This window comes from Panthera leo, chromosome B4 (assembly GCF_018350215.1).
Source record: "Panthera leo isolate Ple1 chromosome B4, P.leo_Ple1_pat1.1, whole genome shotgun sequence".
NCBI lineage: Eukaryota > Metazoa > Chordata > Mammalia > Carnivora > Felidae > Panthera > Panthera leo.
The window spans coordinates 39,232,784-39,250,545 of NC_056685.1; the positions used below are offsets into that span (position 1 = coordinate 39,232,784).

General features: G+C 41.6%; 1 protein-coding gene across 1 annotated transcript in view; it reads left to right on the forward strand.

Annotated features, from left to right (window-relative positions):
* Positions 1-14,218, forward strand: part of NDUFA9 (NADH:ubiquinone oxidoreductase subunit A9) — a 37,642-nt gene extending 23,424 nt beyond the window's left edge. Inside the window, exons 7-11 of the mRNA XM_042945574.1 lie at positions 2,428-2,495; positions 3,674-3,750; positions 8,102-8,197; positions 10,813-10,879; positions 13,919-14,218. Of these exons, the coding sequence (XP_042801508.1) occupies positions 2,428-2,495; positions 3,674-3,750; positions 8,102-8,197; positions 10,813-10,879; positions 13,919-14,089 (479 nt within the window). The 3' untranslated portion in view covers positions 14,090-14,218. The remainder of the gene's footprint in view (positions 1-2,427; positions 2,496-3,673; positions 3,751-8,101; positions 8,198-10,812; positions 10,880-13,918) is intronic.
* The last annotated feature ends 3,544 nt before the right edge of the window (positions 14,219-17,762 follow it).

The following is a 17,762-nucleotide window of genomic DNA, read 5'->3' on the forward strand; positions in this document are numbered from 1 at the left end:
GTTAGTAGCCATCCTAATGAGGGTAAGGTAATAGCTCATGATTTTGATTTGCATTTCCGCAATGATTAGTGATGTTGAACTTTTTTTTTTTTTTTCCATGTGTTAGCCATGTGTGTATCTTATTTGGAGAAACGTCTGTTCATATCCTTTGCTTACTTTTCAATTGGGTTGTTTTTTGTTATAGTTGAATCATAAGAGCTCTTTATATATTCTGGGTAGTAACACCTTACCAGATATATGACTTAAAAATATTTTCTCCCACTCTGCAGGCTGCCTTTTCACTCTGCCCTTCAGTGCACAGAAGCTTTTAATTTTGATGTAGTCCAGTTTATTTGCTTTTCCTTTGTTGCCTATGTTTTAATATCATAGTCAAGAAATCATTGCTGAGTCCAGTGTCATGAAGCTTTCTCCCATATTTCCTTAGGGATTTTGTAGTTTTAGCTCTTATGTTTAAGTCTTTGATCCATCTTGAGTTCATTTTTGTGTATGATGGAAGGTAAGGATCCAAGTTCATTCTTTTATATGTGGATATTCAGTTCTCCCAGCATCATTTGTTGAAAACACTGTCATTTCCCTGTTGAATGGTTTTGGTTCCATGTCCAAAAAATTCATTTGACTATACATATAAAGGTTATTTGTATCTGTTCTATTCCACTGGTTTATATGTCTATCTTTATGCCACTGTTTTGATCTCTGATAACTATAGCTTTGTAGTAAGTTTTGAAATCAAGAGGTATGAGACCTCCAACTTTTTTTTCTCAAGATAGTTTTGACTAAACAGGCACATGAAAAGATGCTCAACATTACTCCTCATCAGGGATATACAAATCAAAACCACACTGAGATACCACCTCATGCCAGTCAGAGTGGCTAAAATGAACAAATCAGGAGAATATAGATGCTGGAGAGGATGTGGAGAAACAGGAACCCTCTTGCACTGTGGTGGGAATGCAAACTGGTGCAGCTGCTCTGGAAAACAGTGTGGAGATTCCTCAAAAAATTAAAAATAGATCTATCCTATGACCCAGCAATAGCACTGCTAGGAATTTACCCAAGGGATACAGGACTGCTGATGCATAGGGGCACTTGTACCCCAATGTTTATAGCAGCACTTTCAACAATCGCCAAATTATGGAAAGAGCCTAAATGTCCATCAACTGATGAATGGATAAAGAAGTTGTCCAATGGAATACTACTTGGCAATAAGAAAGAATGAAATCTGGCCATTTGTATCAACGTGGATGGAACTGGAGAGTGTTATGCTAAGTGAAATAAGTCAGGCAGAGAAAGACAGGTACGATACGTTTTTATTATTATGTGGATCCTGAGAAACTTAACAGAAGACCATGGAGAAGGGGAAGGGGAAAAAAAAAAAGAGAGGGAGGGAGCCAAACCATAAGAGACTCTTAAAAACTGAGAATAAGCTGAGGGTTGATGGAGGGTGGGAGGGAGGGGAAAGTGGGTGATGGACATTGAGGAGGGCACCTTTTGGGATGAGCACTGGGTGTTGTATGGAAACCAATTTGACAATAAATTTCATTAAAAAAAAAAATACCAAAACAAAAAGATAGTTTTGGCTATTTGGGGTCTCTGAAGATTCCATATGAATTTTAAGGTGTAGTTTTGTGTACTTTGCAGAATACTCCATTGGGATTTTGACAGGGACTGCATTAGCTCTGTAGATTCTGTGGGTAGTTTGATATCTTAACAGTATTGTCTTCCACGTGAGATGTGTTTCTATTTGTTTGTGACTTACTAATTTCTTTCAGCAGTGTTTTCTAGTTTTCAGCGTGCAAGTCTTTAGCCAACTTGATTAAGTTTATTCTTGAGTGTTGTATTCTTTTTGATGCTCTTATAAATAATGTCTACCTTAAAATTTTTTTATAAGGTTTTTTTTATCTTTACATTTAATCTACTTTGGTTTATGGTAAGAGATGAGGCTTTTCTCCCTCCCTTTCTTTTTCCCCAATTAGTAGAGTAATTGTCTCAGCACCATGTAGTATAAATAATCTTTCCATTTCTCACATATTTGTGGTAATGCATTCATCATTTACTAAATTCCCATACTAAAAACCCAGGGTCTTTTTCTGGGTTTCCTATGTTGTGCCGCTGATCTATTGATTCCTATGTGCCTCCTTAGTATGGGGTGCAGTTTAGACTCCAGTCTTGGGAGTGGCCATGCATCAAGTGGCCAAGCCATTTGACCACTTTCCCTTGCTGTCCATGTGCTTAAAGATTTGGCTTTTTTACTTTCCATCTTTGTTATCTGAAAAACAAGTGACTGCCGACTAGCTCTCTCAAAGTCAGCTACATCTATTCCATTACTTCAGTTATGCAAAGTGATTATGCTAACCTGGAGCACCTGGAGATTGGGGGGGTCTTCCAGGACTTTAGGCCTTCTAAGAATACTTCTCATTCTTCTGCCAGATATCCGTTGGTTTGGTGGTGTACCTCTTATTTCCTTGGGCAAGAAGACAGTGAAGCAACCAGTCTATGTAAGTACCCTGGGTGGAGGGGCTTTGGCTGGATTCAGAGTCAGGTCATAGTATTCTGGTTTTATCTTAATCCTGTAACTCCATCATTCTTCTTTTCAGCTTGCATCAACTGCTTGCCTCTCAGTTTACTTAAGAGCTACATGTATTCTCTGTGTGTTCACTTGTTTGCTCATTTAAGAAAATACGTTGAGTGTACTAGGCACGCTGTACCTGTCACTGGGCATATAGAGGTATGAACTAGACACACATTGCTATCCCCAGGCTGGAAGGGTAGGCTAGCAAAGCAGTTGCCGTGCAATGTGGTAAGTGCTATGATAGGGAGAGGATTTATATAATTACAGCAGAGAGGGACACCTAATCCAGACTTGAGGGTCAGGCACAGCCTCCCAGAGGAAATGACATCTACGGTGAGGTCTTAAAGATGACTAGCTGCAAGTCATATGAGAGGGGGTTGGGCAAGAACATTTCATGCAGAGGGAACAGCGTGTACAGGGGCCCAGAGGAGAGAGCGTGTTGGGTTCCATATTATGTTGAACCAGGGTTTCTCATCTGGCACTATTGACAGTTTGGGCCAGATAATTCTTTGTCAGAGGGGCTGTTGTAGAATGATTAGCAGCATTCCTAGCCACCAGATGGCAGTAGCACTACCTCCCCAGTTGTGACAACTAAAAATGTCTCCAGGCATTTGCCAAGGTCCCCTGGGAGCCAAAATCGCCCCCAGTTGAAAACCATGGGATCTGAAACCATATAAAAGTATTATTTTGGAAAGGCAAAATGGTAGAATGTTGGCAGTTCCATGGGATTCAGCCTACTTGTTTGTGATAGCATGGTAACAGCGCTAGAGGAACGAGTGGTAAGGTGTGAGATTGCAGAGATGGTAGGCAAAGTCAAATCAGACGGCCTCGACAGCCGCCTGAGTGTGAATGTGCTCTGACTAGAAAAAATATATAGGTGAACCTTCCAATGTGCAGATCATTTGAGCTTTTGAGGAGTGGGTTCTTTAAGGGGCTTTCTGGAAACAGACAATGCCATTTTATCTTTTTTTTTTTTTTTTTTGGTTGTGATTGTTGTGGCCTGTTTTCTGACCTCCCTCCCTTCTGTCCTCCCTCCCTCCCTCTCCCATCTCTCTGTTTCTCTCTTTCAAGGATTGCTTAAACATGTGTTACAATTTCTTATAGGTTGTAGATGTATCAAAAGGAATTGTTAATGCCATTAAGGATCCAGATGCCAGAGGGAAATCTTTTGCCTTTGTTGGGTAGGTGGCTAGAGTTTGACTTTAAACTACCTGTTAAAATGAATGAATTGTAATGATTTACAGGAACAATAAGATCTAAACCTACCACTAACAGATGTATTTGTTGCATTTTTAGTGTCTTTGTTCAACTATTTTTATTCCAGAAATTTTATTCCCTTAGCCCTGAGGCCATTGTGTCTCAAAGAGCTGTCCAAAAGCTACCATTGTCAGGATCTCCTGAATGGTTCTGTTGCATCAGGATTTGAGTGAACCACGGAATCGGATTTAATAAGTGATTTTTCTGTCAACCAAAGTCTGAGCACCAACTGCCCTAGTGTATTACATATACTTAGTCCAGTGATTACCAAGGATGGTTTTGTACTACTCCAGTGATGTTTTTAATAAAGGATGTTACTATAAATTCAGAAACACAAACAGAACACTTTTAGGGAGTAAGTACAGTTGCAAAATCAAATTGCTTTTGATAGAGTGTTGCAATGTCCCCAAAAGGTTGGAAATGGCCTGGTTTACGATACAGTTGTTAGTGCTGCACAAGACTGATCATTTATGGTATGCTGTCTTTGCACTTAGGACAGATAGGAAACAGTTAAACTGTATAACTTACCTGATTTTATTAAATTTTGTCACAGCTGGGTTTAGGACCTTTTTTCTGGCTTAACTAAGACTAAAAAATTAAGACTCAGTCCGCCAAACCGAAAAGTACAAAATCCACTTAATAATTGGCCCAGAACCCTGTCATTCAGTGAAGCAAGCTAATGACACCTGATGTTCCATGAAAGGTGGAGATCTGATTCAACAATTAAGTGATAACTTTAATTCCTAGGAAATATTTGTTTCCAGAGAAAAGACACGTTTCTCTCTAAGCCAGGAGGCATAGTATACATTCCCAGGATTGTGAATTCATACATTGTTATGTTTCACTATTATTATAGATTTCATTTAGTAAAATTTTTGTCAGTGCAAATGATTGTATTGTATTTCTGAATCTAGTGGCTGCAGGCTAGGCCTCTCTTTGAGTTCCCTAGTTCAGGGCAATTAGTTACATACTCTAGGAGAATTAGTCACAAAGTGTGTCCAGCGCAGAGCCCATACATCACTAGACTCAAGCCATCGGGCTCTAGTCAAGAGGTACTTAGACTAGGATTCTAGAGAAGAGAAGAACAGAAATGGCTTTACAGACTTTGCTTCCTACTCTGTAGAAATAGCTCTGTGATGAGTTAACCGGTTTCCTCTTTACCGCTCCCCAGCCCCCTCCAGTACGGTCATTGGCTGGGCTGCATCACGTCATAGTTGTTTGGCACACATGGAAACGCAGGCATTTTTGTGTGTGTGAAACTGGATACGTGTCTGCATTTCTCTTTTTGTCTCGTCAACGCAGAGGAAAACTTTGCTTATTTCTCAGACACTTTGAGGCTAACACAAAGAGGCATAAGACCTTAAATTTTGCTCCTAGTTTTTTCATAGTTATTAATTTTATGATGTTGGCCCATTCTGTCATTCATTCATTAGGTACCTATTGATAATACACATAAAACTGGGAGCACTAATTCACAAATTCAGTGAGGTCACAAGGTACAGGATCAGATATAAAACTCAGTTTCCATATATTTGCAAATAAACGATCTGAAAATAAAACTAAGAAAATAATTGTATTCACAATAACATCAAAAGAATAAAGTGTTTAGGTATAAATTTAACAAATATAAGACCAGTATCCAGAAAATTACAAAACATTGCTGAGGGAAATTAAAGAAGAGTTAAATGAGTGGAAAGACATCTTATGTTCATGGACTGGAAGAGCCAATATTGTTAACATGGAAACTTTCCCCAAATTGATCTCTCTACTCAAGCCAGTCCTATCCAAATTCCAGCAGGGGTTTTTTTTTTTTTTTTTTTCAGAAATTGACAAAGTAATTCTAAATTTAGATGGAAATGCAAAGATCCACAACAGCCAAAACCATTTTGACAAAGAAGAATAAAGTTGGAGCACTTAGGTTTCCTAATTTCAGAACTTAACTCTCAAACCAGAGTTATCCAGACAGTGTGATGCTGGCATAAGAATATTCTATTCTAACTAAACTGAATCAATAGTCTAGATAGTCTAGAAATCAGCCTTTGTGTTTATGGATGGTTGATTTTTAACAGAACTGTCATGACACTTCAGTGGGGAAAGGATGGTCTTTTCAACAGGTGGTCCTGGGAAATCCACATGCCAAAGGATGAACATAGGCCCTTAATTTCACAAAATACATGAAAACATTAACTCAAAATATATCAGAGACCTAAATGTAAGAGTTAAAGCTAAAAAACTTTTGGAAGAAAAATAATGTTCTAGACCTTGGGTTAGGCAGAGATTTTTTAGATGTGATATCAAAAGCATACTTTGTAAAAGGAAAAATTGATGTTAGACTGCACCAAAATGGGAAACTTTTGTACTTCAGAAGGCACCATTAAGAAAATGATGAAAAGACAAATGGTGGGTGAGATCATCGGCTAAAAGGCAGGATGGGGTGGGTGAGAGAGGTCAGTGGAAAATTTGAGGACCGAGTTGAAGATAGGAGGTATTCTCTGGTAGAATGGACAAACACCTCTTAGGAGAGCATGGCAGGGTTGCAAAGCAGAACTGAGTCTTCCATTTGAAGTTAGTGATCAGAAACATAGGTGAAGCCAGGTAGCCCCGCTGTTATTTTCTCTGCAGCTCCATCTTGCTGGTGGTTCAGGCACAAAGAAGGCAGATACTCACTTGAACCAGAGGAGGGACTTTGCTGCGCTAGTATAGTGGAGAGGCGGCTGGGGGACAAGAGCAAGTACATTACGTGTAATTAGTTTACCCATGATACCAGTATTGCCTGTTGTTGTAAAGATTACAGATTGTTTTTTGGCATAGCATGCGTGCTGAGCAGTGATCCTTACACGTCCTTCTGGTACTCGAAGGGTGCTGTTTGAGGGCTTGGTCTGATGTTCCCCTAGCTGACATTTTCATGTTTTTTGTTTTTGTTTTTGTTTGCTAAAATGTCAGAATGTTGAGTTTCTCACTGAATTGTGTGAATTCAGCTCTCAGCTCTCATAGGCTTTTTGAGGCAAAGGGGATTAGGAAAATGGGTAAAGAGATACTAAAATGTATTATAAACAATAATAATTATTAAAGCTAGGTTGTACCAGTACAAAACTATTCAGATTTGTGGAATAGAATAGAAGGTCCAGAAGCCATCTCAAATATATGTAAGAATATAGTATGTGATAGGGTGACATTTCAGAATATGGGGAAAGGGTAGATCAGTCAGTAAACATTGTTACATCTTTTCCTTATGTCAATATAAAAATACGTTATCCACAAAATTATGGATTAAAGAACCCCAAGAGCATTAGAAAAAAAATGTGGAAATTTATGTCACTGGTGACAGTAGAGGGATTTTCTAACTATAAAGGCAAATCATAAATCAGAACTTTTGCTTAAGTGAAATGTTTAAACTTAGGTATGCCACAAAACATTACAAAGCAAAATACAAACAGTAAAAAATATTTCCAACTATGTCATTAAAATATAAAGAATTCTTACAAATTATTCTTTATAGACGGGACTTTAGGAGGAAAGAGAGAAAAGAAAGAAGCGTAAGTAGCCAAACCTATAGAAAAAAACTTAATTTCTAGAGTGAAAGTTAACACAAATTAAAAGGTTGAGGTACTTTTCTTACCTCGCAGATCGGCAAGGTTTTGTTTGCCTATTTTTTATGACTAACCTCATTGTTGGTAAGGGGGCTAGTAGCATCTTATGCGAATTAATGTGACCTTTCTGGAAGGCAGTTTGGAAGTATCAGTAAAAGCCTTAAGGTTTCCAAGCATATTTTGAGCCAGTTCCACCTCTAGAATATATTACAAATACATAATTCTGGATAAGTACAAATGTTTGCTGCAGGAATGTTCATTAAGGCATTATCTTATAGAGAAAAAATATTTTTAATAGCTTACATATCCCTCAAACTGGGAATTTATCGAATAGTTACAACTACACGCATTGCAATATATGCAGTCATTAAGCATACACGAGAATATTGAGAGACACAGAAAAGTGACCATGATAATGTTAAATGAAAAAGACATTACAGAATAGGATGCCTGTGCAATCTTACATTTATAAAAATAAAAACGTGTGTATGTAAGGGGATGAGAAGTAAGGATATATAAACATACTAACTTTGGGATTCTGGTTGATTTTTCTTTGTACTAATCTGTATTTACTGCAGTGCCTATGTGTTTCCTCTTTCACTGAGAAAATGTTATTTTGTTAAATTTAGGAAGAAAGTTTGTAAGGAGCAAATAATTTGAAGAACTATGAATTTTCTTTTTGTAGGCCCAGTCGGTACCTCCTTTTTGACCTGGTGCAGTATGTCTTTGCTATGGCTCACAGACCTTTCCTCCCGTACCCTCTGCCACATTTTGCCTATCAGTAAGTAAAGTGCTTCTTTTTATGCCTTCTAAAATAGACCTAACTTGATACATTTGTTTGTAATGCTCTCTCACTTAGGGTTATAGGGAGTATGTTCATTACAGTGGAGTCTCTGAATCTCTAAGTAGGAGGTGCTCCTGATGTCTTGATCTTAGTCTAGGATGGAACCAGAGGTGTCTAAGAAAGGGAGTGTGGATTACTGTGGATGAGAAGTACAATGTATGTTGAGAGGTAAAATCTATAGTTCTTCAAATTCTCTCCATAGAAACCACTTAGTTAATTTGTAGAAGTGTCTTGCTTAGGAGGTTGTGTAAAGGAGCAATGAGATTTCCTTCTGTTTCATACCACTCACCAGACGTCGAAAGGGGATCCTTCTTTATTAAACCAGTCTGATCATGTAGTTGGGGGAAGGGGAAGAAGCCAGGTTGATTTGGCCTTGTGGTCGCCTTATCTTCTTTCTTCTTGCCCTGCTTCTTGGTTCACTTCTTCCTTTTGCAGGTTTAGGATCTCAGAATTATGTCACTTAACAGTGGTCCGGTCAGGGAGACTTTCAAATCCAGTTTGCCAGAGATTGACTTTTCAAAAATTTTTTCCATTTTTATTTTATATATTTTTTTATTTTTAGAGAGAGAGAGAGCGTGCGAGCAAGGGAGAGGGGCAGAGGGAGAGAGAAAGAAAGAATGTTAAGCAAGCTCCACACTCAATGCGGAGCCCAACACAGGTCTCGATCCCACGACCCTGGGGTCATACCTGGGCCCAAATCAAGAGTCGGACGCTCAACCGACTGAGCCACCTAGGTACCCCATGCCAGAGATTGACTTATAAACCAACATGGCAGTTCACTCCTGCATTCATTCAGCAAATATTTATCAAATGCGTCCTATGTCTTAGGCAGTGCACTAGGAACTCAAGATATTATACTAAACCCTCAGAAAGCTTGTGACCAAACAGAGGTGTCAGAAAAGTAGAATGCAGTGTGATGATAATATTTATTGAGAGTGTTCTGTCTTTCAAGCTGCCTACTTCATTCTCATTTGATACTCAGTGACTGATATCAGTAGGGAAGAGCACATAATGTATGTGAAGGAGGAGGGTTGAGGATGTAGCTTAGAGAATACTGCCATTTGGAGGATCTGCAGGGTGAGGGGAATTTACCGAAAGGCCCAAAATGAGTAATCAGACATTTAAGTGAAACAAGTAGAGTGTTTGGAAGCCTAGAAACCAAATGGAAGGGGGTGTTTTAAAGAGGAAATGACTGTTTCAAGAAGGGGAGCCTGGCTGTTTCTTCACATCTGTATCTCCTGCACCCAGAACAGTACTTGACACACAGGAGGTGCTCTGTCAGTATTTGTGTGATGAAATGCTGCAGAAAAGTCACATGAGGTAAAGGACTTACAAACGTCCACTGGGGTTGGTGGTGAGGTCACTGATGTCAGCGGCTTCGGCACAGGGCAGGGGTGTCAGCCAGATTGCCCGGCGCTGTCTCCTCGGCAGTGCATGAAATTGAGAGTTACCTTCAGCTGGAGTTGGCGTATGCACACGGAGTGGCCCACTGGGGACACAGAAATAGACAGCGGAAGTCGTCTGTCAGCGTAGAAGCAGAGCACAGACAGTCGAAGGTTTATCTGAGAGTTTTAATTAAGCTGTGGTAGCCCAGTAAAGTCCCCTTTTCTGCCACTGGGACACGTGGTCTGGAATCTGAGGTTTTATATGTTCCTGGAGAAATTTTGGCCAATCTTCAGCTTCCTTTTTCATTTTTTTATGCACATTGGAATGATGTTAAGTTTTTAAAAAGCTCTGGAACCCCGTGTTCCGTGACCCACTGAAGGCCCACTGGGTCAATCAGATAAAAGCAGAGCTGGTCTGGCTGTACTGACAGGTCATACTCCAAGCATGGACTCCCAGCCTGTGCCCCAGTTCTCTGTGGGGGCCCTGGGGAATTCCTGGGGGCCTTGACGCTAGCTGAAACCCACTGCCCTGAGTGTACTTGACAGGATCTCGGTGGCAGAGATAAGGAGAGCTCTATTTTGACTAAGAGTGGAGAGATGGCACTAATTGAGGCAGGCAGCTCTCCTGTCCTGGGTGGCTTCCTGGTTTGCACCCTACATCTTAGGCTTCTCCTTAGTTTTGAATTCTTTTGGTTCCTTTGGGGGGGGTCCTGCTTTTAAGGATTACAGTTTACATCTAGCATAGTACTCAGCTTGCCCTGCATTCTTAACAGAAGCATATGTGAATGTTTGAGGTTTAAATTAGATTAGATAAGTTAAATGAGATTTGAACGTTGGATAGTTTTTGTTTTGTTCATAGTAATGGCTTTATTTTAGTTTTCATTTGTTCAGATTTGTTGTATCCTTCATGAAGAGTAAGGAGTTCCATGAGTTACAGCAGTCAGGCTGGGGTAGCTTGAAAGGGAGGGGAACCTCACAGGTAGTGGTGCCAGGATGTTGGTTATTTTCTTTAAAAAACAAAACAAAAAACACAAAAAACAAAACACCCAAAAAATCAGTGAACTCCTGTCTCTACAGCAGCGTCTCTCCTTTTGCTTCTTGCAGGCTCGCTTGAGTATTGGCTATGGAGATGCTTACCACATATGCCCTATTTATTCCTTTTTCCAGGTGGGTAGCACGACTCTTTGAAATGAGTCCGTTTGAGCCCTGGACAACGAGGGATAAAGTGGAGCGGGTGAGTGTGAGTGTGGTGAACATCTGCCTGGTGGGCAGGTGCCGGGCCGAGAGCTGCAGAGTTGGAGGAGTTAGAACCGATCGTTGTTTGCTTGCTGGCGTGGGTTATTTTCATGCTCTTGTCTGTTATCCTGTCTGAGGCCAGCTCCGTGGCTTGGGCCTTGTACCTCACGCTGTCTTGGCCTGCTCCAGTGCGTGCGTCCTCCCCAAGCTTCTCTGGGATGTGATCTGATTTCCTTCTCTGCTGGAGCATACCCAACGGCACACAAACATGCCTTTAGTGCTCCATTTTTTTAAAGATGAAACCCTCCCCTCCCTCATGTCCCTTCTGGCTACCATCCTGTTTGTCTGGGTCCCTTTTAGTCATAGCCCTTCAGGAGAGCTGTCTATTCCTGCTGTTAACCTCAGCAAGAGCCCACTCCAAGCTTTTATTCCCTTTTCTCCCCCACAAACTGCTCTTTTCAAGATTACCTATGATCACCCCTTCTCTCCTTGAACCCCTGGCTGCCAATCTGTTTTCTGGCCATCTCCATGTTCCCTTGCTTTTCCTCCTCTCACTAGGCCATGCTTTTCGGTTTCTCTTCCTGACTTACCCTCTCCTCCCTGATCTATACACGCTGGGGGACCCACGAGCTCTGCCCTCAGCCCTTTGTATTTTTTTTAAATTTTTTTTTTTTCAACGTTTTTATTTATTTTTGGGACAGAGAGAGACAGAGCATGAACGGGGGAGGGGCAGAGAGAGAGGGAGACACAGAATCAGAAACAGGCTCCGAGCCATCAGCCCAGAGCCTGACGCGGGGCTCGAACTCACGGACCGCGAGATCATGACCTGGCTGAAGTCGGACGCTTAACCGACTGTGCCACCCAGGCGCCCCAGCCCTTTGTATTTTTGCTCATCCTCTGAGCAACCTTCAGCTCATCCCATGCTCCAGCTGCTGTCTGTAAGCTCGTGGCTGCATTTTTATCTCCAGCCTTGAATTGCGCCCCCACCCTACCCAGCTGCAGACTCTTCCATGTATTTGGGTATATTACAGTTTTCTGAAACTGAACGTGTCCACAAATAGAAGTGCAAACCTGCTTCTCTCCTGGCTTCCCTCATCTTAATTAACGAGGTCACTCTTCTCTCTGTTACTCAAGCCAGAAACCTAGGCATTCTCCCCTGATTTATTCCTTTCTTTTTCTGGATCTAAACCAGTATTGTCCAATATAACTCTCTGCAGTGATGGAAATGGTTTAGAATCTACAATGTTCAAAACATAACCCCTAGCAGCATGTGACTGTTGAACATTTGAAATATGGCTAATGCAGCTGCAGAAAGAAGATTTGAAATTTATTTACTTTAATTAATTTAAGTATAAATGAGAATTACCACATTTGGCCAGTGGCTACTGTACTGGGCAGCACAGCTGTAGACCATCAGCAAGTATTATTCAGGCAGCCCTCAGAATACATGCCAGATGTTACTACTCCTGCCTCTCCCTGCCTTTTATTTTTCTTCAACTTTTTATGCTGAAAATGTGTGTAATAGTAGTGAACATTTTCATCTTCCAGAAAGGTAAGAAAGGTCTCCACTCTGCCCGCTGTAATCATTTCTTTCTCATTCTCTTTTTTATTTTTTTAAGTATTTTTTTAAGGTTTATGTATTTATTTTGAGAGAGAGAGAGAGAGAGAGAGACTCCCAAACAGGCTCTGAAAGAGAGAGACAGAGACAGAGAATCCCAAGCAGGCTCCACACTTTCAGCACAGAGCCCAGCCCAATGCAGGCCTTGAAGTCACGAACCATGAGATCATGTCCTGAGCTGAAACAAAGAGTTGGATGTTTAACCGACCAAGCCACCCAGGTGCCCATCTTTTCTCAGTCTCTTGACCAGTGTCTGGCTGCCTCTCTTGTCCCTCTACATTGAGTTGGACTCCAGAGCTCTGGCTTTTCCTGTCTTGCTGTCTCCCATGCTAGTCTTCCTCACTGTGTGTAGAAGTGTTTCTAGGGAGGACATGAAATAAAATGAAAATACGATACTATCTCTACTTTTGAAGGCCTGTTGACCGTTTCTCAACCAGAACAGTCAAATTATCCTATGAATGTTACCTAAAACTTAAAATGCAGACAAGATGAGAAAACAGTCTTCAGGAAACAGATGTGAATGGGCAGGCATTATCCTCCCTTCTGACACGCTGTGTCTGGAAAGAAGATCTATCCCGTCTACGTTCATGACAGATGGGACTGGAGGACTGACTGTCAGAGCACTTCAGTGTATCTTATGCTAATGTGCCTCTTACACTGATAATGGAGCCGGTGTTGATACAGTAGGCTGAATGGGCTTTGGATTTGGTTTGGAGGCTGTCTCACAGCACTCTAGTAAAAGGATTGCAGACTTTGTCAGGTGGGTGAAGGGGCATGCTGCTCTATATGCAGATTGATTGTCTTCATATGCTTTTGGATGGTCTAGGATCATGGAAGTCTTCCAACTCCTTCTCCTTCTCTACAAACAAGATGGGTTTGGTGTTTTAGATCTGTGGTGAGCATCAGTCTACCAGACTAAGTATAGCAGGAGCACAAAGGTTAATGGATTATCCCTTAATGAGCAAGGAACAAATGCTAATTATCTCCCGAATTCAGGAGTGAAAACAGAAGCAGAAAGGAGAATTGGGGAATGGGCTAGTTCTGCATTTGCCCCTACTTTATTTTCTTCCTGAACCTCTTGTAAAGCTACCCTGACAATGGTGACTGGCGCATCTCCATTGCAGATTGATTTCTGTTTCAGTCTGTAGAATGGCTCATCTAGAGCCAGTGTTCTGCGCTCATGGGTTGTGCTGGGGACCTTTGTGCTGCTGTATGGTGACCTTGCCTTTTTTCCCCACTTGCACTCTTTCTCTGTGGTCTGCTTTTAGTGAGGTCCAGGAACCAAAAACAGCCACGTATCCTTTGAAAACAAGTCTCGGTAATGGGACTCAGGCCAGCTTGAGTGTTGAAGTGTTGGTGGGATAGCACTTCACGTTTGGGTCAGTTTTCAGTGTTCTCTGTGGTTCTGTCTGTCCAAAGCTTCACGTCACAGACATGGTATTGCCACACCTGCCCGGCTTGGAGGACCTCGGAATTCAGGCAACACCCCTGGAACTCAAGGCCATTGAGGTGCTGCGGCGCCATCGTACATACCGTTGGCTGTCATCTGAAATTGAAGATGTGAAGCCGGCCAAGACTGTCACCTTCTAGTGGCCCCTGAGCTGCTCTGGGGTTTTGGTGCTGGTTGGGTCACCCGGCAAGCGACCAGCCCACTTTCTTCGGAGAATCCTGTACATAGTGAATGTGATGCCTCTATTAAACCATCTGAGGTTAAATTCTGCTGCAGCCCTTTCTTTCTTGGCTTATAAAACGAAAAATTCAGTCATTTAGAATTTGAACACAGTTTCTTTAAATATATGTATTTAATGACATATGTTACTTATTCTCTGAAATATGGAAGGATTTGAGTTTCTCTATGTCAGGCTGTTTCTGGCATATGTTTTGGAAGATGAGGACCCCTTTTTAATGTTAAGATAGTGTGATCACCCCAAGTGATATGTGATTGTCTTTTTAACATCCATTAGTTGAGAAAATATCTAGTGCCCCATAACTAATCCGAACTTATTCCACAAGGTATTTAAAAAAATGTATCTTAATGACATCCACATGCACTTAAAAATAGTCGGTACGTGTAAAAACATTGTCTGTAGATATGGGTTCTCAAACTGCTTGCGGTAATTCCATAGTCCTCTGCTTGGATCTGAACTCCCCGAGGCTTCTGTCCCGCTGCTGTTTGGACGACATCTAGGTGATTTCAGGTAATGGTTGTGGATGGATTTTCTCCCATGCAGTGGAAGTGCCATGGTCTCTCTTTAGTAATGCCAATGCTTAAGGATTAGAACTTTTTACATAAGTTATTAATATTGCAGCCAAGATCCAGATGAACAGTTGGTACAGTGTGAGCAAATCCCTCCGTGCAGTAGGATTAAGAACTCCCTGTAATTTGTGGTGAAGCCAAGGTGACCAACTGCATCCCCCTGCAGTGTGACCCCTTGGTCTGTAGGAGGGGAATGTCCGTGAAAACCCTGTCCAGTTCTGGCAACACCCATCTCATCCTCACAGAGTAAGGTACGTGAGAATTGAAGGTGAGTTCTCTACCTGCCCTCTGTGTGCTCCAGAATCTTTGGTCCCCAGATGGACAGAGGTCGGCTATTCAGGTGTGGTCGTGGACCAACGGCATCAGTATCACCTGGGAGCTTGTTAGAAGTCTAGAACGCCAGGCCCTACCTCGGTCCTGCTGGATCAGGAGCTGCATTTTAGAAAGGTCCCTGGAAGATCTGTGTGCACATTAGTGGAAAGCACTGCACCGAGTGGTGCCGTTCCTGTTACTCAGGTGGCTGAGTCCTACCCAGACCGAAATCAGAATTTCTAGAGAAAATGCCCAGCAATTTTATTAAACATGCCAGTTTATTCCCCTGCATGGTAATGTGTGAGAGTCGTGTTCTAGGGAAAGGAGCCCAATTCCAAGCTTCACTTTTTGTCTTCAGCTAAGATAACTTGTTATTTCGGATGATACCCTGGTTGGTCACAAGCCAGTCGGTAGGCACACAAGATGGGTGGGTGTGATCTGAAAAGAAATCATAATTCTATAACGTACAGTGTCTTTTCTTACAGAACCTGCATGTTTCAGCAGTGCTGTTTCTCATCTCTTTGGAATCATAAGTCATGGTGCCACATACTTGCTTTCTCTAAAACCGTAATTCAACCCTTTTCTTTCCTGTCATAACCAGTGCCTTCTTTTTTATTTTCTAATGCATCCTTTATTATCCTCATATGAAAGTCATAACTGCTCTCACCTAACATGTGACCAAAATATAATAACAGACAAGAAATGAAAGTAGGACACAATACAGTAGCACGTACTCCAATACACTGATGTGTGCACAGCCATACTGAAGGCATTGTGAAGTCGTCAGCTGCTTGCATCCGCTGGGCAGTCACAATGGCACAAATGTAAACTGGCCTTATACGAGGGGCAGGAGTTGTACTGCCACCAAAATACCGTGAGCGCTGTCGCTGTTTGTGATACCAGCTTCTGTGTTTAGTGAACACCTTGTGAATTTCAGAGCACAATATAATCCCTTCCTACGTTTATATGGTAACTGCATTCTTAGAAAATGCAGCATATATTAAACCCATCTGAGAAGTTCCTTAGATCTGTAAAACAGAGTTGGACTCTAAGTTCAGATGATTACAGATGGGTTTTGGGAAGTCATATGAGATATGTTTCAGCTCTTCACTTGCGTGTTCTGACTCACTGTGGTAAGCCTGCCACTCCTGGTTTGTGCCCCCTAAATGCTCATGGTGCCCCTCAGTCATTGTGATAACCAGACATACCCACAGCTTTCCCCAGATGCCTCTAGGGGGATTTACCACTATTGCTGTGATCTCTGCCGTGGAAATAGTTGAAAAATATGTTGCATTCTTGTCTCAGGGGTCGAGGGATGGATTTAGGCAAGATGATGGTTTAATTTAAAAGTCTGAAACCCCATTTGAGCAGAAGTATACTATTTCCCTCACTTTCCTGCCAGTCGCGCAACACAAGCGCCTAACATTGTTGGCTTTTCTGTCAGGTAGGCCCAGGGCATACCATGGTTCACGCTTCTCACTTGACTTCTTTCTTCCCCTGCAGTACACTCCTCAGAAGAGCGTACATTTGAAGTTCAGAATGCAAAAAGCTCCCATAGCTCCTCTGGTGCTGATTCTAGTTAGGTCAATTAAAAGAATAGACTCGTTAGTCATAGTTGGCCACAAAGTAGAACAATAACCAAACTTCTGTGGGTGATTTTGCTGGGTTTCACTTCCGGGTCAGCCAACCCCTCTGATACTGTTCCTTTGTTTGGGCTGCCCTCCTTTGCTTGTCCTCTTGTACTTCTTCCTGAGACCAGTGCCAAAGTTTCTCTTTAATCTTCCTTGACTCCTAGGAATCTTGTTTGCTTAATCTGGGTTGCCTGGCATTGCTCCTCAGCTCCAAATCAAAATGCCAACTGCCCGTGAAGGAAATGTCCAGTGGGCCTCCATTAAATAAATCACGACCAGGCAGCAAGCACTTTTTCTGATCCTTCTGCATGCATGAAGTCAAACTGCTTTCTTTTTCTCCATTGCTTATCTCCTCCTCTCCAGGCTCTTTGGTTTTCTGTCTCTTAGGGAAGATAGCCTTTTTACTCTTCTCATATTGTTCCCAGGAAGGTCCACTTGGATCCTGGTGACTTGTTCCCACAGGACAGTTTATGTTCACGTCTAGCACATGCATATTGTGTCCTCAGCTGAAATAATACTGTCCTAAGTCCCACCATTAAAGATTTTCACCCATTCAACTAGTGACAAAAGGTAAGGGAACATGCAGCCCCTGCAGTCAGTCTGGATTCAGCCTGGGCTTCAACTCTCCCCAGCTGTGTGAACTGGGAGCGTTCAGCCCTTTCTGGGTTGTCGTTCCCTCGCTCAACTGTGTAAATAGGTTGTGGTGAAGATTCCTTGAGAGCGTATAGATAAATCACATATTACAGTCATGGCAGAAAGCAGATGATATCAGCTGCTGGATAACTTAGCCTTCTGGGTACTCTTGTGCTAGATGATGGGAATATAAGGATGCTTTCCACTCAATGAATTCATAGTTTAGTAGCAGGAAACAGACATAGAAGTAGTAATTATTGTGCCTCAGTATTGATTTTTAGGTTTCTAGGAGGGCAGTTTATCAGTATAGAAATTTTCAAATTATAATTTATTGAAATAACCATAATTTAAATTTTTTTATATTCAACCCACAGTTCTAATTTTAAATTTATTGAATTTCACAATTTATTTTAAGGGGTTCTTACAATTT